Source organism: Jaculus jaculus, chromosome 8, assembly GCF_020740685.1.
Source record: "Jaculus jaculus isolate mJacJac1 chromosome 8, mJacJac1.mat.Y.cur, whole genome shotgun sequence".
Lineage (NCBI taxonomy): Eukaryota > Metazoa > Chordata > Mammalia > Rodentia > Dipodidae > Jaculus > Jaculus jaculus.
The window spans coordinates 32,045,323-32,066,269 of NC_059109.1; the positions used below are offsets into that span (position 1 = coordinate 32,045,323).

Here is a 20,947-nt window from a genome sequence, read left to right on the forward strand (position 1 = left end):
AATTGTTAGTCATGAACTAACATATCCAAAAATGTTCTTCACAGGGTAAACTGTAAGAAAGGTGGAGTGGATACAGAAAAACCATAGACAAAACAATCTGTGAACAACTAAGTTATACAGACATAATACTTTCCTTAGAGGTAGTGCACATGCCATATGGGAAAACTACCTGTGGTATATCTAATATATTTGGTTTCTGGTTGTTAGAAGCAGTACAGATCTGTTTTGAATCTATATTTCTACACAATCCTATTTCTCTAAGCCCACACTGTCTCGTCCTCCCTCAGGTGGCAGTATCTGTGAGTGCCATACAGAGTTCTGTATTCACCAGCATCATTGGACAGTATGAGCCTTGGGTTGATCTTGAGCAGAGACGAGACACTGACTGGAACCATTCCTGAGTACCCTTTCCCTTTGTGACAGCCTCTGCCCACTCCCACCCACCTCACCTCCTCAAAAACAACAAACTGAGCTGGGTGTGGAGTCCTGCTTATGATCATGCATAAGGCCTTGGCTTTGATGGGTCTGGCCAGAGGGGTGTTGGAGCCCAGCCATCAATTAAAAAGCCATCAATGTTTGAGATGTTACTGCAGTGGGAACTTGGGATTCTCACCAATCAGGAGAAGCAGCAGGGGAAAGGGTGGTGGCTGAGCCCATGATGCTGGGCCACACCTGGAAGTGGCGGCACCCCCACAATCCAGACAAGCTCTCTCTCATAGGGAAGGAGCAGAAGAAGAGCAGAAAGAAGTTTAGTTATTTTAAATTGACTTTTATAGTTATGAAAATTGTTTTTAAGCGCTTGCCTGTGAAGCCTAAGGACGCCGGTTCGAGGCTCAGTTCCCCAGGTCCCACGTTAGCCAGATGCACAAGGGGGCGCACGCGTCTGGAGTTCGTTTGCAGAGGCTGGAAGCCCTGGCGCGCCCATTCTCTCTCTCCCCCTCTATCTGTCTTTCTCTCTGTGTCTGTCACTCTCAAATAAATAAATAAATTTTAAAAAACATCTTCTAAGATTCTTGGCATCTTGCTTTGACACGTGTACAGTACAGTTCATATGATACATGTTTGCTTTCTCCCTTGCTCTCCTTGAGAGACTGGCTTGGGAACACATCAAGGGCAGGCGGTGGGATCTGGGGCTGGGGACCCTCTGCCAGCCTGTCCACAGCTGCCCCTCCAAGTCCACCCTGGCCCAGACGCAGAGCTCCTGCGCCTCCGTGGTCAGTGTCAGTGCCGGGAGGAGGCAGGATGGGCCGCGTAGCCCTTTGTAGCCAGCCTAGCCTCAGTGTTGTATTTAGGCAAAAATTTATAGTCTGCCATCCGTGTTACAACATATTTTGATAAAAGTACAAGACAGGGTTGAGTTTTCTTTTCTAACAACTTTGAATTTGGGGAATGTGAGCTCTCAGCTCTTAAGTACTCATCGAAAGGAAAGGAAACTCACCACCGCACGGGAGTGCGGCAGCTTCCAGGTGTGGCCCAGCACCATGGGCCCAGGCACCACCCCTTCCCCTGCTGCTTCTCCCAATTGGTGAGAATCCCAAGTTCCCACTGCAGTAACATCTCAAGCATTGATGGCTTTGTAAACTGTGTTAAAGGAGGAAGGGCTCCATGAAAGGGTGGACTTGTAATAAATTTGGAACTTCAAATTAAAAAAAAAAAAATCTTAGCAAAATCAGTTAATTCTTCAATTTCATACTTCTAAACTCACACTCGTGTTTACATAATCTTTTTGATACGTCCTATGACCTTAAAAGTCAGTATCTACTTCCTTGCAGTGCTACATAAAGACTGCCTCTGAAAAAACTTGCTAAGATATTCAGTAATATGTTTATAATTCATACAACTCCAATTATCTCTAAGTCTGATTTGGGAGAAATTACTTAATCACTCTGATCTTCAGTTTCCTCATGGAGCTGTTAAGAGGAGTAAATTATATAATCCAGGGGCTGGGGAGATGGCACAATGAGGAAAGTGCTTGCCACACAAGCATAAGAATCTGAGTTTGAATCCCTAACCCCCACATGAAGGCTAATTGTGGCAGCATGCAACTGTAACTATACCACTGGGGAGATGCAGACAGGAGGATCCTGGGACTTGCTAGCTAACCAAATCGGTGAGCTTCAGGTTCAATGAATGACCCTCAAAGTAAGTGCCAGCAACTGAGGAAGACACCTGAAGTCAACCTCTAGTCTACCTACCTACCTACCTACCTACACACACACACACACACACACCCCAAAAATTTATATAACCCATGTAACACATTTAAGGTACCTAGCTAAATATAACAAATATTAGCCAGTAGTGACTAACTTCTCTCCATGCCCTTATGTAACAGGGCACATCCAGATTCTATTCAGTCATCCATTTCTTCAGGAAACGAGGTCCTCGTGCAAGCTTGAGTAGAGTTCTGATTAAACTATGGATCTCCTAAGGAGCTGAAATACAGGTGAAATAGTTTCTAGTAGAAACTATAGGATTCTCTTGCTGAAAACCCTGCCTTAGAGGAAAGGAACAAGAAAACAAGGCCACGGAAGCAGGTGCCAATGGCTGGAGGATGCCACAAGGTTCTGAAAGCCAAAGCTTAACAAGCATCAGTGGCTAAAGAATGAAAGGAGATGAGCCCAGAGCAGAGTTATCAAAGGCCCTGCTCTTTGAAGGCCTTCAGAGGGTGAAAAGCCGACTAGCTACATTCTTAGCTCCCGGCTGACTGGGAGTTGTTACAACTACTTCTTTGCTCTGTAGCTCAGATTTAGCTACTCAACCACTGAGAACAAAAAATTGTTACTTTTCACAACTTGCCACGTCCCTAATTTATTTTTTCTTTTCTTTTTTTTGGGGGGGGGTTGTTTTGTTTTTCAAGGTAGGGTCTCACTCTAGTCCAGGCTGACCTGGAATTCACTATATAGTTTCAGGCTGGCCTTGAACAACTCATGGCAATCCTCCTACCTCTGCCTCCCAAGGGCTGGGATTAAAGGAGTGTGCCACCACACCCAGCTTCTTTTTCTTAAAAAATAAATAAATAAATAAAATAATCTTACTGTGTAACTCTATTGATCTGGAACTCACTATGTAGGCTAGGCTGGCCTTGACTGCGCAGTGATCCCTTCTTCCTGCCTTTGAACTACTGGGATTACAGGCATGTGCCACCATGCCCGACAGCACATATCTGATACTTATTCTCGGCCAGATGATCCAGGACAAGGCAGTCTGACCTAAACTGCAAGCTAGTTCATGATACATGACTTCAACAAAAAGGATTAAGTATTCAGAGAACTTGAAAGAAAAAGGGATTAAAAAATTATGGAGTGAAAAGATAATGTATACATACAAAAGCTCAGTATCTTCCTTTCAAACATTTTCAAAACCATAAGAAGCCTCTCAGAGTATGTTTGATAACCAGAGTAATTTCATTATTTTAGAATCTAACATATATACATGTGTACATGTATTCATCTATAATGATATAAAACATTTAGGATATAGCTGCATACAAAGGAAACTTCACTAGTTCATAGTCATACTTTTCGAAGGACAAAACAATAGGCAGACAGCACAAATATAAGGAATTCTACATTTGAAAACTTTAAACAGAGATGATTTGCACAAGTTAGTCTGAAAATGTTTGCATATGTTAATTTTAGCCTTCAAGGATAATTCAGGTTGAAGTTCTACATTTAGCCATGGCACCTCTAGGTTTAAACTATCTTATAATGAGCAGACTATTTCCATGACTCTATAAGGAAAATCCAAATTCTACAAACTCTAAAATATTGTCACTAAAGTTCATTTGCCATGTTTTTTACAACTATATAAATAGACATGCCTCAATTAGCTGAAAATTCAACATTTTCCCTATTCTCCAAATGTAAAATTTATTAGCATTGTGTCAGTTCTCCAATACATATAAAATAAACTTGGTTAGTATATACATTTTTATTTGCAAGCAGAGAGAATGGAAATAAATATGGGCACACTGAGGCCTCCTGACACTGCAAACAGATTCTAGATGCATGGGCCATTTTGTGCATCTGGCTTTATGTGAGTACTGGGGAATCAAACCCAGATGGTCAGGTTTTGCAAACAAGTGCCTTTAACCCCTGAGGCATGTCTCCAGCCCTGAAGTAATTACTGGATGCTACAAAGCATTATGAAAAGTACTGGGTTTTAGAGAGAGTTACTTACAGAAAAGAAGCCCTGTGTTCACTTAAATCACAAAAGAAGCCCACAAAGGACTCTGCCTAAATCACAAACTTTTCCATTGACATACAGAACAAACTGAAATCTGCTAGCCAGCCAAATTCCTAAAAACCAGTTCAACAAGAAAAGATCATTTCATATATATCTATAAATCTGCTTTTTATTTATTTACATGAGAGAGAGAGAAAAAAATGGAGGATGAGAGAGAAAGAGAAGAGAGAATGGATATGTCAGGGCCTTCAGCTGCTGCCAACTCCAGACGCATGCACCACTTTATGCATCTGGATTTCATGGGTTCTGGGGGGATCGAACCTGGGTCTTTTGGCTTTGCAGGCAAGCACCTTAACCACTAAGCCATCTCTCCAGCACTATGAATCCTCTTTTTAACTAGTGCCTGCTAACTCAGTGTTAGCAAGAATACTGTTGTTGGACACAGTGGAGCACACCTTCAATTCCAGCACTTGGGAAGCAGAGGTATTACTATCACCATGAGTTTGAGGCTACCCTGAAAATGCATAGTGAATTCCAGGCCAGCCTGGATTAGAGCAAGTCCCTAGCTCAAAAAAAAAACAAACAAAGAGAAAAGAAAAATAAGTAAATAAGACAAGAATACCATAGCCAATTCTCTGGGAAAATTTTTTCACTTTGTTCTAATCACTGTTGGCATCATCTTATCACCCAGTCGTTCAGCAACTTTTTGGAAAGGTCAGGTTATCATCAATCACCCCACCCCACCCCCACCCCCACTGCTCCTGGACTACAGCTCTCCGCTTTGTGACTGTGCTCGGAGATAAGCTCCTCTCTCCCTCTGTGGTGGTTTGGTTCAGGTGTCCCCCATAAACTTAGGTGTTCTGAATGCTAGGTTCCCAGCTGATGGAGATTTGGGAATTAATGCCTCCTGGAAGAAGTGTATTGTTGGGGCCTGGCTTATGGGTATTAAAGCCAGTTTCCCCTTGCCAGTGTTTGGCACACTCTCCTGTTGCTATGGTCCACCTTATATTGGCCAGGGGGTGATGTCCACCTTCTGCTCATGCCATCGTTTTCCCCTGCCATCATGGAGCTTCCCCTCGAGCCTGTAAGCCAAAATAAAACTCTTTTTCCCAGAAGCTGCTCTTGGTTAGGTGATTTCTACCAGCAATGCGAACCGGACTGCAACAGTAAAGTGGTACCAAGGAGTGGGATTGCTGCTAGACACCTGACTATGTGGCTTCGGCCTTTTGGAGCTGATTTTCAAGAGGAATGTGGAAGGAGTTGAAATCTTGGCCTAAGAGATGCCTTGCAGTGCTGTAAGTACAGCTTGATGGTCTATCCTGGTCAGAGCTGAAAGACCTGAAGGCAGTAAGAACTATGGACTGGGAGGTTTGGCTTACGAGGGCGAGAAAGAGCTTTGCCTGGACTGGGCTAGCAGTTTGTGTGAGAAGCTTGCTCTTGTGCCCATGTCCTGAGAAGTTGTGCAGGGTTGCTTTGCGTAGAAATGAACTGGTGTGAGCCGAGGAATATGGCGCAGAAAGGAAAATCTTTGGGTGAACTGCTGCCCGTTCAACTGCAACTGAGAGATTACAACCTTTGAGACTGGGCTAGCTGACCTGTGCTGGGGCAACAGAAAGAATGTCGACTCTTGAAGGGGCCTGAGTGCTCAAGGAGTGTCCTGTTCTTCAATGTCTGCTTTATTCCCCCCTGGATTAACAAATTGGCACCCTACCTGTTATCGTGGAGTATAAGAAATGCTGGAAAGAGGGTCATTGAGTTTGCAACACGGTCTTGTGTTTTGGAAATGGCCATGAGCAGTATGAAGCAGGTTTGCTGGTTGCCTGCATAGAGACCCCGTGGGGCCATGAGGATGAACCGTGGCTTGCAGTGGAGACCCAGTGGAGATGCCGGGACCATGAGATGGCTGCCGAGGAGCTGCCGGCCCCGATGAAGTTTTCCAGGACTGTGAGTAGCCTAGCTGGAGGGGCGGAATTGGAATGCCAGAGACTTGTTGCTGGTTAGAATTATCGGACTTGACTGGCTAGAGTTGTTGGACTTGAAGCTACAGAGTTTGATGTTTGCCCTGGTTGTTTTAAATCTTGTATTGGTTGAATGTTTCTTTGCTATGCCCAATGCCATCTTTTGCAGTGTGAATATTTATTCTGTGCCATTATGGGTTTTTTGAGGTTATATTTTGGTATTATGGCTCAGTTAAAAGATCTTGAACTATGGGGATGTATGAACATCATTGGGATTGATTACAAACTATGGGGACTTTTAAAATGAGATGAATGCATTGTATTTTACATCATGTATGGATATCAGTTTATGGGGGCCAGGGGCGGAATGTGGTGGTTTGGTTCAGGTGTCCCCCATAAACTTAGGTGTTCTGAATGCTAGGTTCCCAGCTGATGGAGATTTGGGAATTAATGCCTCCTGGAAGAAGTGTATTGTTGGGGCCTGGCTTATGGGTATTAAAGCCAGTTTCCCCTTGCCAGTGTTTGGCACACTCTCCTGTTGCTATGGTCCACCTTATATTGGCCAGGGGGTGATGTCCACCTTCTGCTCATGCCATCGTTTTCCCCTGCCATCATGGAGCTTCCCCTCGAGCCTGTAAGCCAAAAAAAAAAACTCTTTTTCCCAGAAGCTGCTCTTGGTTAGGTGATTTCTACCAGCAATGCGAACCGGACTGCAACACCCTCACTATGACACTGACTGCATGAGCTCCTTTGACAAGAGTCATGAGCAATTACTTTAACACTTTTCATCTGGTTTTCCCTCGGCTCTTTCTCAATCTAGAACTTCCATCAAGTGTTAAAATTGTGTGTCACTCCATCCCACTGGACTCTAGCAGTCTCCATTTCTACACCTTCTCCAGACAATGGCTTCTCAGAAGTCCTGTGAACAGACAACTTTCAGTCTTGCAAACATACGTGTTCTCTGGCCTGCTCTTCTCCTATACCTGCATGTTCTGTCGATTATATCACCAGATTCCTAACTGGCAGAAATTTTTGTCGAAAGCTATAAAAGAAGCACACCTCTCATTCTGTGAGCACCATACTTAAATCACTGGGCAACTGATTAATACAGGCTTATTACAATAACTTGAGATGCCAAATGTTAGCTATAAGACTAGCGTACACTGGATGAATGGAATTTCATAGACCAAAATGATCAACACACCTTCCTAAATAACTACAACCCAAAATACATCAACTAACAATGCAACCAATACAATAAGAGCCAAAAATGGTCAGAAAACCATGACCATTTCAAGAATAATTTGCGGTTTCTATAAGAAATAATAAAGAAATACATGCCACGACTGTGAGGATTTCTATGATTTGTCAATTTCATGGGGCCTAGAATCACCTGTGAGGGAGTATCTAGATTAGGTAGCTTCTAAGCGTGCCCAGGGGGACTAGCATGAATAGACAGACTGAGGTGGGAAGACCCTCTTTAACTGTGGATGGCACCGTTCCACAGACTGGAGTCCTGGGTGTACACAAGGACAGAGTGGGCTGTGCACCTGCATTCATTGCTCTCCGCTTCCTCAGTGTGCCTCAACCTTCAACTGCCATTTTTCCCCACCATGAAGAGCCATAACCTGCAACTACAAACTGAAACAAAGCCTTCATCCCATAAACTGATTTTTGTCAGATGTTTTGTTCCAACAATGAGAAGATAACTAATACAAAGACCATTTTAAAATTCCACACATTAAAAAGTATATCAATGAGCTGGGCGTGGTAGCACACACCTTTAATCCCAGCACTTGGGAGGCAGAGAGAGGTACAGAGTGTATTCCAGGTCAACCTGGGCTAAAGTGAGACCCTACCTAGAAAAAAAAAAAAAAGCATATCAATGTTCTAATGTCAATTATAGAAAAGTATCCAAAAGTTCCTAATAATTCGTAACTGACCTTTGCAGCAACGACTGATAAATTAAACTTTAATTTATATTCATAGAAAAGAAGTTACCATGGCCAGCCATAGTGGCGCAGGCCTTTAGTCCCAGCACTGAGGAGGCAGAAGTAGGAGGATCGCCGAGAGTTCACGGCCACCCTGACACTATATAGAGTGTGTTCCAAGTAGCCTGGGCTACAGTGAGTCCCTTCCTCCAAAATAAAAAATGAATAAATAAATAAAAGTTACCAACCAAAAATGAGATATGTTCTAAGATTAAAAAAGTAAAAATTAACACATGATATATCCATACAAAATATGTAATTAATAAGAAGAAGAGCCAGATGTGGTGGCACATGCCTTTAATTCCAGCACTCGGGAGGCAGAGGTAGGAGGATAAATTCAAAGCCACCCTGAGGCTACACAGTGAATTGCAGGTCAGCCTGGGCTAGGGCAAAACCCTACCTTGAAAAGCAAAAATAAATAAATGAGTAAAGTAAAATAAAAATTGCCAGGTGTAGTAGTGCATGCCTTTAATCCCAGCACTCGGGAGGCAGAGGTAGGAGGATCACCGTGAGACTCCACAGTGAATTCCAGGTCAGCCTGAGCTAGAGTGACACCCTACCTCAAAAAACCAAAAAAAAAGTTACTGTGATTTCAAGGCCAGCCTGGGACTACAGAGTGAGTTCTAAGTTAGCCTGGGTTAGAGTGAAAACCTACCCTGAAAAAAATTAAAAATTAAAGGTGTCAAATACAGACAATAAGAAATTTTAAATGCCAGGTTATACAAGACACCTATTTTAAAATAAGCAAAAAATAAACAATTCAGATTTTTATGTGTACTTGTGTTCAGGAAGCCTTATTTATTTCACTCAAAAGCTCTCATTTCCTTAGAGGCAACTGAACACTAGATTTTTAATATGCAGAGGAGTTTACGCTTGTTACTAGAGGAATGCTCTCCTATCTTTACTGCACCCACCACAGTGTACTACTGTAAAGACAAGTATCCTAACTTAACAGCCTCTGGCAATTCAAATGAAATGTCCTATAGAAAATTCTAAACCAATCCCAAGAACATACAAGTACACTGTTTGGCTAAGTGAGTAAGTTGTGCCCATCAAAAGTCTCTCTAAATACTTACGTTTATGCCCACAGGCCAGTGCTGCTCTCACTTTAGTTCAGAAAAGCTTCTTTTTCAGTTGGCAGGGATAATGGAAAGAATCAAAACTTGTCAAAGTGCTGAGAATAAGTGACTATAGAGTGCTCAGCACTAAAGAAGGCATCCGTATCACTCTCTCCAAGGCTCATGGACCACTAAGAGAAGCAGGAAACGGTAAGAGCCAAAGGATGGAAAGTAGTGCTTTAGAATGCTGTCTTCCCGATATGACATGACTATCACATTTATGACATCACAAAGACTCTTGTTGCCTGGCCAAGACCTGCACAGTATTGTGCTCAACAACACTCCATTATGGATGGTAGAGAAGAACATCAAAGTAGAACAGGAACTATTTAGAAAGGAGTTAGTTCAGTGGGAGGGGGACAAGGGAGGGGTGACAAGAAAATAACAAGCAAAGGGGGATTATGATCAAAATACATTTTATCTATATGAATAAACATAGTCAATTTTTTCTTAGTTTTTCAAGGTAGAGTCTCACTCTAGTCCAGGCTAACCTGGAATTCACTATGGAGTCTCAGGGTGGTCTCGAACTCATGGTGATCCTCCTACCTCTGCCTCCCAGGTGCTGGGATTAAAGGTGTGCACCACCATTCCTGGCAATTTTTAAAAATCCAAATAGGGGCCAGTAGGAGATGGCTCAGTAGGCACAGTGCTTGCCACACAAATGTGAGGACCAAGACCAGAGTTCAGATCCCCAGCACCCAAGTAGAAGCAGTAGCTCATGTCTACAATCCCAGCAGCCTCCTGACAGGATGGAAACCAAGTACAGGAGACTCTAAAGCTCCCAAACACAGCAGCCAACAACAGAGAGTCTTCCTCAAACAAACAAGGTAGAAGTGAAGACTGACACCCAAATGGGAAAGGGAGAGAAGAAGCTGGAGAGATTGTTCAACAAGTAAAGGCACTTGCTTACAAAGCCTAACAGCCCAGATTCAATTCCCCTGTACCCATGTAAAGTCAGATGCACCAAGTGGCACATGTGTCTATAGTTCATTTACAGTGACAGAAGGCCTTGCTGTACCCATTCTCTCTCCCTCCCCCCCCCTCAAATAAATAAAACAAAGAGTAAGAAGGAAGGAGAGAGATGGTGCACGCAAGGAAAGAAACAAATACACATTAGAAAATTTATCCAAAATTGTCTGTTATTCTGAAATTTAACTTTACCCTATGCTGTAGTCTGAATATAGTTTGTCCCCACCAAAACTCATGTTGCAATTTAATTTCAGTGTGGTGGTAGTGTAGGGATGTGATTGTCATGAGACAGAACTCCCACCAATTAACAAATGTCATCTCATGGGAATGAGTTCTCATGTCACAGCAGCAATGTGGAACCCCAATCCAAGAAAAGTAGCCACATGGGCTGAGCCAGCCTCTGCCTAAGTGTGTCTCAACAACACCTGGAACGAAAGATTACCCTCCGGTTTTATGATTTCATGTTGGGGCACTGGAGAGACTGACTATTCTGTGTTTAAAGACACTTGATCCACAAGCCAGCCAACCAGAGTTTGGGTCCCCAGCACCCACATAAACCCACACACAAAAGCGCCTAACATGCTTAAGTAGAGTAATGGGAGGTGGAGTCAGGAGAATCCCAAAGCTCAAGGACCACCTAGTCTGGCCTTCCCAGAAGTCAAAGAAAGACCCTGTCTCAAACAAGGTGGGAGGAAAAGTCTAACACCCTGAGGTTGTCCTCTGACCTCCACACACACTGACATATGCACACCAGCATACACACGAACACACATAGACAAATAAATAAATTTCCTAAAGAACCTATTTTTAGATAATACTTGCCAAGAATTAGGAGAGGGAAGGAAGTGTTAGGATTTGGTTATAAATTATCCTCCAAAACTTTCAGGTATTGGAGGTTTGGTCCCCCATACAATACAATCAGTGACAGGATCCCCAGATCTCTGACCTCATTAACAGACTAATCCCTGAATGGATTCATAATAGGGTGGCATTATTGGGAAAGATAGAAATGAGATGTGAGAAAAAATAGGTCATAGATCACTGGAGGAGTCTTTTCTTAGAAAGAAAGAAAGGGAGCCGGGCGTGGTGGCACACGCCTTTAATCCCAGCACTAAGGAGGCAGAGGTAGGAGGATTGCCATGAGTTCAAGGTCACCCTGAGATGACAGAGTTAATTCCAGGTCAGCCTGGACCAGAGTGAGACCCTACCTTGAAAAACCAAAAAAAGAAAGGAAGGAAGGAGGCAGGGAGGGAAGGAAGGAGAGGAGGGAAGGAAGAAAGGAGGAGAGGGAGGAAAGGAAGGAGGGGAGGGAGGGAAGGAAAGAAGTTGGAGAGGGAGGGAAGGAGGGAGAAGAAACAAACAAACAGGGCTGAAGAGATGGCCTAGCACTTAAGGCGTGTGCTTGCCTATGAAGCCTAAGGACCTAGGTTCGATTCTGCAGGTCCCACATGAACCAGGTGGCGCATGTGTCCAGAGTTCATCTGCAATGGCTAGAGGCCCTGGCATGCCCATTCTCTCCCTCCCCCTCCCCCTTCCCCTCCCTCTCCCTTTTTTCTTCCCCCCCTCTGTCTCAAATAAATAAATAATTAAAAAAAGAAACACAGTCTTATATAGTCTAGGATATTTATGAACTTGCTATTTAGACAAGGATGATATCCTCCTGCCTCCACCTCCAAAGTACTGGGATTACAGACATGTACCACTATGCCCAGTTTGGTGGTTTAAATGTAAAATATTCCCCATGTCCTCCTGTGTGATTAAGCTTCATAGTTAATCCTCAGCTGGTGGAACCTTTCTAGAGGAAGTGTGTTGCTAGGGGCTAGCCTTGAGGTTTATCAGCCCAGCTTGCCAATACCGGCTAGCTCAGCTTTTCTTGCTGCTTCCACCCTGCCGCTGGTATGTGGTGAAACTACAGGTAAATATACGTGTTTTCCTTCTGTATTCTGCTTCTGGTCAAGTGTTCTACACTAGCAATGAGAAGGCAGCTGCTGCAGCTTTTGAAGGGCGCACTTCGCCTGGTCCCTGCCCTATTTCCAGCTCCCATGAGGTGAGCGAGCAACTGTTCTGCCTCATCTTTCCCACCTGAGCTTCTGCCCCCCAAGGTCCCAGCTGACAGGAACTGTAATGCCTGAAGCTGTGAACCAAATAAGTTGTTTTGCCAGTAACTGCCACAGTAACAGAAAATTTAAAACACAAAGAATAAGTACCAGTGAGGCCTCATTTCTGAGGTGATAAGGACATTCCAAAATTATATACTGATGATCGCATTACTCTGATGATACTTAAAATCACTTTAAAAGAATGATATAAAGATATGCTAATAAAACAAAATATGCTAACAATTTCAATAAATATATTACATTTTAAACAATACATGGCAATGTATTGCGATACCCTCAAATAAAAATTGACCTTCTCAGCATTCAGGAGGCAGAGGTAGAAGGATCTCCATGAGTTCAAGGCCAGCTCATGCATTAAAGACCCACTACATAGTGAATTCCAGGTCAGTCTAGGCTAGAGTGAGACCCTATCTCAAAAGAACAAAGAAAAAAAGGACTTTCTCTAAAATGACAATAAGACTACACAAGGACAGGTTTGTTGTTTTTTTTTTTTCCCCCCTGTGTTCTAACAAAAATCAGTAACTGAAAAAAGGTAGGGGGGTTGGGCTGGAGAGATGGCTCAGCAGTTAAGGAGCTTGCCTGTGAAGCCTAAGAACCCAGGTTAAATTCCCTAGGACTCACGTAAGCCAGATGCACAATGGGGCACATGCGTCTGGAGGACATTTGCAGAGGCTAGAGGACCTGGTGTGCCCATTCTCTCTCTTTCTTTCTCTCCCTCTTTCTTGCTCTCAAATAAATAAAAATATTTTTTAAAAATCAGTAATTTCATAGCTGGGTGTGGTGGCACACGCCTGTAATCCCAGCACTCGGGAGGCAGAGGTAGGAGGATCACCGTGAGTTCAAGGCCACACTGAGACTACATAGTGAATCCCAGATCAGCCTGGCCTAGAGTGAGACCCTACCTCAAAAATAAATAAATAAATAAATAATTTCTAATAAGAAGGGATAAATTATTGTTAATAGCAATAGTGGACTGTACCATAAACCAAAGTTTATGGTACAAAATGGAAGAAACAGTGGTTTAGGATCTAATGTACAGAGACATTATTTAGAAACCTCCTGTGATAGTTCATCTGTGGTTGCAACTTAACAGGATTTACAATCATCATGGAAACAAATAAACAGATCTCTGGGAATGTCGATATGTTCTAGACTAGGTTAACTGAGGTGGGAGGGCACGCTCTAATTGGATGGCTCCATCCAATAGGCAGGAGTCCCAGACTCAGCAGAAGAAGAAACCAGTGCAGGCAGCTGTGTTCACCCGCTCTGCTTCCTCAGTGTGGACTCGTGTGTCCAGCTGCCTCAGGCTCCCAGACTCCCACCCTCCCACCATGATGGACTGGACCTCCACAACTGTGCACTGTACACTTCTGTACACTGAAATAAGCCTTTGTACCTAAGTTGCTTCTGGTCAGATGCTTGGTCACAGCAACAAGAAAGTAACATACCTCTCAACAGGTACAGGAAAAAAAGCCAGACCTGGTGGCATACATCTATAATCCCAACACTCAAGAAGTAGAGGAAGGAAAATTTCTACAAATTCTAAACCAGCCTGGGCTACAAAGCAAGTTCTATACGAGCAGGAGCTATATAGCAAGACACTGCTCAAAACACACACACACATACTTACAGCCTCAAATTGCATATGGCTATCCTTCAAGAAATCTTGAACTTTGTCCTTGGGTAAAATATTGAATCGAAACCGAAGGAGATCCATTTCTTGTTGAATGAACCATCGTCTAAGATCTTCACTAAAATGGAGACAGGAAATTATTATGAGTATAAACTAAAAACCCAAGGATTGCCAGGAGTGGTGGTGCATGCCTTTAATCTCAGCACTTGAGAGGCAGAGGTAGAGGATTGCCATGAGTTCAAGGCCACTCTGAGACTCCATAGTGAGTTCCAGTTCAGCCTGGGATAGAGTAAGACCCTACCTTGAAAAACCAAGAAAAAAAAAAACCAAGGATTATTAACTTCAAGAAATTTCATGAGCAAGCAATCAATAGTCAAAGAAAAGTAACATGCCAACAGACAGCACTTAAAAGGAGACAAGCAATCTTTATGATGATGAGAACATGGCACTATAAACCACCGCCTGTGGGATATGTGGTGTGTGAGAGTGAGGGTATTATGAACATGCAAGATTAAATATAGAATACATGGAGCCCACCTGCATTATATTAAATAACATAAAAAATAGCTCATTGCATTTAATGTAAATGTAAAACAGTCGATTACATTTGAAAGTGGGTGTTTCTTTTTCAGAGGTAGTTTTATCAATGCACAGTAAATTCCAAACTTCCAAAGGTAATTTTACCTCTGAATAGATTAAAAATACAGTAAACTCTGCCAAGTACAATTATAAGCTACACAGCATTCAGAGTTTCAAGGCCAATGTAAAAATATACTAATCTATAAGGCAAATACATAATAGTCATTATTATAATACTTTACCTACTGCAGGTAAAATATAATTTTATGATTGTGAGGAAGAATATAGACTATAAGCAATTCATTTGCAATGAAAGTTATATAAACTATATAACTTTTTTATAAAAGTACAACTCTAAGACAAAAACTGGTAGTTTCTCAATGGTCTTGAGATAGTAAGCAATTCAAGAGCCTCACTCCTAATAAAAATCACAACTCTGCTATCTGGCCAAAATTAATACGAGTGGGAAAAAAAAGTTTTAAAAAAGCAATGAACTCCTTCTCCCTCTGGGTGGCACTATTGACATGAGAAACCAACTTCCAACTGAAAATATCTGAGCTAATAGGCCCACAAATTTCAAATTTGAAAAAAATTGTATCAAGTTCAAGTATGTGGGCTGGAAAGACAGATAAGGGGTAAAGGAGTTACTGTGTAAACACAAGGACCTGAGTTTGAATCTCTGAACCCATGTAAAAGCCAGGAATGGTGGCAAGCATCTAAAACCCCAGAGCTAGGGAGACAAGGGACAGAAGGATCCCCAAGGCATGCTGGCTAGCCAGTCTAGCCAAGTTGGTGAGCTCTGAACTCAATAAGAGACCCTAGCCAGGCATGGTGGCACACGCCTTTAAGCCCAACACTTGGGAGGTAGAGGTAGGAAGACTGACATGAGTTTGAGTCCACACTGAGGCTACAGAGTGAATCCAGGTCAGCCTGGGCTAGAGTAAAACCCTACCTCAAAAAAACAAAAACTAAAATAAAATTATATTAAATTTAAAAAATCAATGAGACACTCATAAATGTAAGTTGAAAAGACACCCAACAATTACCTCTGACCCACACACATACACACAAAAGAACACATATACACAAGCAGGCACACTCTCCACACACATACATATACAACCAAAAGCCAAGTATATGTTTGAATCACTGTTTTTTTTTTAATCAATATTGCTACATTTTTCCTGAAAAAGTATCAAAAGCCCTTCTTCCTAAATGAAATCCCTTCCAATTTTAAAATCTCAAACTGCAGTCTTTCCCATTAAGATAAAAGTGTATCACAATCAAACTTGCACTAAATTGTGTGTGTGTGTGTGTGTGTGTGTGTGTAGTGTGTAGTGTATAGAGTAAGGGTGTGATGTGTATTGCATGCACATGTGTGTCCAAATGTATATCCCATATGCAGAGGCCAGAGGACAATATCAGACATCCTTCTCATTATCATCCACATGTTTTCTTGAGACAAGGTCTCTCCTTCAACCCAGAGCTCCTGACTGTCAGGAACTGTGAGGCCCAGAAGTCCTGTATCCATGTGTGTAACCATGCCCACCTTTTTTTTTCACTTGGATTCTGGGGAATAGAACTTGGAGATCTCTGGCCAAAGAGGCCTTCATGACTAAGTGGCAAATGCTCTTAACCACTGAACCATCTCCCCAGCCCAATACTTTCTTTTAGTCTTTTTTAGTAAAACAACTTGTTAACTTGTTTCAAACAATGTGCAACAATATCCAGCCTATGACACACTGGTTCCTGATGGGTTTCTTTTTTTTTTTTTGAGTTTTCTTATATTCCATTCTCCATTCAACATTTCAACTTCCATGTACCCGTTGGCAAACCAAAAGGTCAAATGAACTGTGAGGGTCTGAAAAGATACTCACGACTGGCAATAAGCAAGGCGCAGAATAAAGTGAGAGATGTGATCTCGTCTCCGTGGCTCATATTCATCTTCTAAACTTTCCTTGAAAACAATAACACATGCATATGATAAGTGGGTTAGAGTAAGAGTTACAAAGAAATGCCGGTTCAGCATAACCAATGGTAAAGCTCAAGTTTCCCAAACACAGTTCTTAACACACTTTCCAGGATAACGATCATTTCACTTAAACCACCATCAGTTGAAACTGAGAATTGAACTACTTTATTTAAAGCTCCTGAGAAGCCACATGTGGTGGGGCATGCCTTTAGTCCCAGCACTTGGGAGGCAGAGGTAGAAAGGTCGCCATGAGTTCAAGACCAGCCTGAGACTACAGGGTAAACAAGACTCTACCTTGAAAAGCTAAACATAAATAAAAAAATAAATAAATGTTCCTGAAGGCTGGAGAGATGGTTCAGCAGTTAAGGCATTTGCCTTCAAAGCCTAAAGACTAGGGTTCAAGTCCCCATTACCTATGGAAAGCCAGATGGACAAAGTGGTGCATGCAAAGGCTAAGTGTCCTGGCATATCCATTCTCTTTCTGTCTCTCTTTTCTCTCTCTATCTCTCTCTCTCTGCTTGCAAATAAATAAATAAATATTTTTTTAACCCTCCTGGATTTGAATCTATTTCCTGCCAGCCCTTCCCTCTTAGCTTCTTCCTTACCTAGCCACAGATAGGGCATTCACCACCTCAACTATTTCTTAAATCAATCACTTCACTTCTTCAATTTCAACCATGCTAGGTTTAGCAAAACCTAGATTCCTAATTAATATTCAGCTGCATTCTTTAGTCCTATTTTCCACAAGCTGAGAACTTCTGGAGGAAAAAATGGATATGTGGATTATAAAGATTCAGTCTTTAACCTGAAGTGGATATTTACCAATGCCAATAAATCCACATTCAAGCCTAAAACAAGACGGAACATGTTTCTGGCATTTACTAGCTACCAAACAATAATGAAGTATTTTGAATGTACTAATCCACTTGTACAACCTACACTCCTACTGAAGATGCCTTAAGTCTAGTCTTGTCTATGCAGTTGTCCACCAATCATCATCACAGGCATCTCCAGGTTATATCAGCAATGAAATTCAACATCTTGATCTCAAAACCAGCTTCCCTTACTGTGTAACACATCTCAGAATATTATTACTATCCAAACTGTTATGATTTGAATCTGAAACTTCTCCCACAGACTACCATGTTTGGATATTTGGTCCCCAGGTGGTAGTGCCATTCTGGAAAATTGTGGAACCGTTGCACATACGGTCTTCCTGACTGAAGTGAGTCAGCAGACAGCCTTCTGAAGATTATACCTATTTCTCTTCTGACCTGTGTTCTCTGCTTCTGCCTGGCAAGTGATAGGAGGAGCCCCAAATGCATGCACGTTCCCATCACTGTGAACTCGGCCATCTCATGGCTGCTACGCCAAGGCTGAATCTTTCATCCTCTAAGTTGTTTCTGTTAGGTATTTGTATGGTAATAAGAGTAAGTAACATACTGTCTTAACTAGAAACATGGGTCAACTATAACTTTTCTCTCAGCTTTCCCCTATAATAATAAGCCACTGAAATCTTCTGATTCTCCACTTTTTTAATGTTGCCCCAAACAGTCCGCACGTCCCCTTAACTCAGACTCTCATTGTTTCCAGGATTCTGTTTTCCCTCCTGTCAGACATGACTCTATCAACCTGCTACTGGCAGCCATCCTCCCAAAACAAAAACCCACTACATCTGTCAAGATGCAAGACCAAGCAAGGTATGGTGTACACACAGCATCTCAGCACTTGGGAGGTGCATCCCACAGCGCACAGCACAGTTCCTGAAACAAGGAATGTCAGTCCTGAAGCTGAAGTAACTGTCATAAGCACCCTATATGTCAACCACCTCAATGGACTGACTGTAGGTACTTCCACACAGTGAGCAGTGTCTTTATACAAGCCAGTGCTTAGGTGGCCATGGTGGCTCGTGTCTTTAATCCCAGCACTTGGGATCAGATCAGCCTAGGCTAAAACAAGACCCTACCCCAAACACCAAAACAAAACCAAAAGCCCCTGCTTAATAAGTTACCTTTTCCATAATTTACAAGGGTAATACAAACACATACAAACTGACGGGACATTTTTCTCCCTCTTTGACTTACTCTGTAGGAAAACTTGAGTTTTCGAATCTCATTCTCCAACTTACTCTGGTACTGCTCTGTCCCTTTCACATAACTCACACCAAGGTTTTCAATCGCTTTTAGCACTAGGGAAAAAAATAAAGAAAAAATTCAAGATAACTTTCTAAACAACTAAATTCAAGACAAAATCTATCGACTACAGTTCCCTAATTACTTGTGTCAGAACATGGCAATATTAACAGCTTTCCTTTTCTGCAAGGGTATCATATGAACTATGTTTGTAAGGGGATAATCCCCATCTGTGTAAAGAAAATATTCATGTCCCACAAAATAATGTAACACTAAGGATTCTCACCCAGAGAAGAGGGAAGAATGGTGCCTGCACTGAGCCACCATTGGTGAGAAGTGAACAAGTACATACGTCAGTGTGGGGAGAAAAAAGCTTGGTGTGCAGGCCTTATGTGGAGCTGCCTGTGACAACTGCTTCAATTAGTCAAAGAAAAAGAAAAAGAAAAATACAACAGTGAAGAAACATCAAATGAAATCAACCAAATGAACCATCCTGAACAGATGCTACAATTATTCAAAAAGTCTCTAAAGCCATGTATCAATCTTTCCTCCAATAACTTCTTCTTCTGAGGCATTTTCTAACTCAAGAATGAAAACTAGGGCTGGAGAGATGGCTAAGCCATTAAAGTGCTTGCCTGCAAAGCCTAAGGATTGGAGTCAATACCTTAGTACCCACATAAAGCCAGGTGTACAAGATGACACATGTGTCTAGAGTTCATCTGCAGTGCCTGCAGACCCTGGTCTCACTCTCTGTCTGCCTCTTTTTCTCTCTCACTCTTTCAAATAAGTAAATATTTTTTTAAATTTTTTAACTTTATTTTCTATTTAGTTGAGAAGGGGGGGCAGAGAAAGCGAGAGAGAGGATGGGTGCGCCAGGGCCTCCAGCCACTGCAAACGAACTCCAGAGGCATGGGCCCCCTTATGCATCTGGCTTAAGTGGGTCCTGGGAAATCAAACTAAGGTCCTTTGGCTTTGCAGGCAAATGCCTTAACCACTAAGTCATCTCCCCAGCTCCTAAATATTTTTTAAAACAATAAAAACCTTGGACTGGAGAGATGGCTCAGCTCTCCTGCAAAGCTTGATATCCTAGGTTCAATTCCCCCGTGCCTTTGTGAAGCCAGATGCAGAGTGGCGCATATAGTTCGAATTCGTTTGTACACACACACACACACACACACACACACACAGGCATACACTCTAATTTAAATATCACTTACATTTCAGTCTATCAATAGCCAAGCTTTCAAACTCTATCAAGGATATGTTTTCAGAAGGTGGTTGCAAGTAAAACTGGAGGCTATGAGGGTAGCAAGCATTTCTCTGGTCACCTGCCAACCTCAGTTTCTTCCTCATTCTTCCAGAAAACTGCATCTTGGTACCTTTGGAAGGCAGTACATACAAGTGTTAGTGATGGAAAACAGAGTTGAAAAAGCAACAAACAAAACTCACAGGCACAAAAAAACATTCCACAAACACACAGAGAAAAAAAAAAAAAACTCCTTAAGGCATCACAGAATTTTAAACATGATTTAACCTAGATGATGGCCTTCGGTGCTTTCCGATTTTCTGCAGTAGGAGCCGGGGAGGAGATGCTGTAGAGTATGTGAAGTCGGGTGATGCTTCCCCCTCACTAGGTCGGTGACACCTGAGACCCCCAACGAAGAGGAAGGCGACGGCTGCAACCTCGCGAGCAGAGGAGAGTCGGGGTCCGGCTTCGGTGGCAGCTCTGGCAGGAGAGGCAGCCCTGGGACCCGGGCCTTCCAGGTGCGCGCAGGCAGCGCTCGCCCGCCCCGCGGCTCACCCGCCCGCGCCCACTACACAGCTGACAGCCGCTTGCGCCGGTGGCGGGAGATTTCATGTGGGGCCGGAAGCGGAAGCGACAGGACCCGAAGACCCGCCCCCGAGCGTCCGGCTCGCCGCGGGCTGCGCAGGCGCAGAGGGGGAGTCGCGCTTAGGTCGGTTGAGCGTCTCCGAGGGCGGTGCTCCTGCCGAGCCTCGCGAACGCGCTGTACGCCCGGCTGAGGATTGTTCTTTTTCCTATTTTAAATTGTTTGTTTGTTTGTTTGTTTACTTGAAAGCGACAGACAGAGAAATAGGCAGATAGAGAGAGAATGGGCGCGCCAGGGCCTCCAACCACTGCAAACGAACTCCAGACGCATGCGCCCCCTTGTGCATCTGGCTAACGTGGGTCCTGGGGAGTTGAGTCTCGAACCGGGGTCCTTAGGGTTCACAGGCAAGCGCTTAACCGCTAAACTATCTATCCAGCCTTTTTTTCTATTTTCCAAAA

At 42.9% G+C, this 20,947-nt stretch overlaps 1 protein-coding gene across 1 annotated transcript in view; it reads right to left on the reverse strand.

Annotated features, from left to right (window-relative positions):
- Positions 1-20,469, reverse strand: part of Prim2 (DNA primase subunit 2) — a 180,072-nt gene extending 159,603 nt beyond the window's left edge. Inside the window, exons 1-5 of the mRNA XM_004668191.2 lie at positions 20,195-20,469; positions 19,878-20,039; positions 18,613-18,716; positions 16,434-16,513; positions 13,975-14,095 (exon numbers count right to left, since the gene is read on the reverse strand). Of these exons, the coding sequence (XP_004668248.1) occupies positions 13,975-14,095; positions 16,434-16,513; positions 18,613-18,716; positions 19,878-20,031 (459 nt within the window). The 5' untranslated portion in view covers positions 20,032-20,039; positions 20,195-20,469. The remainder of the gene's footprint in view (positions 1-13,974; positions 14,096-16,433; positions 16,514-18,612; positions 18,717-19,877; positions 20,040-20,194) is intronic.
- Positions 20,470-20,947: the final 478 nt, after the last annotated feature.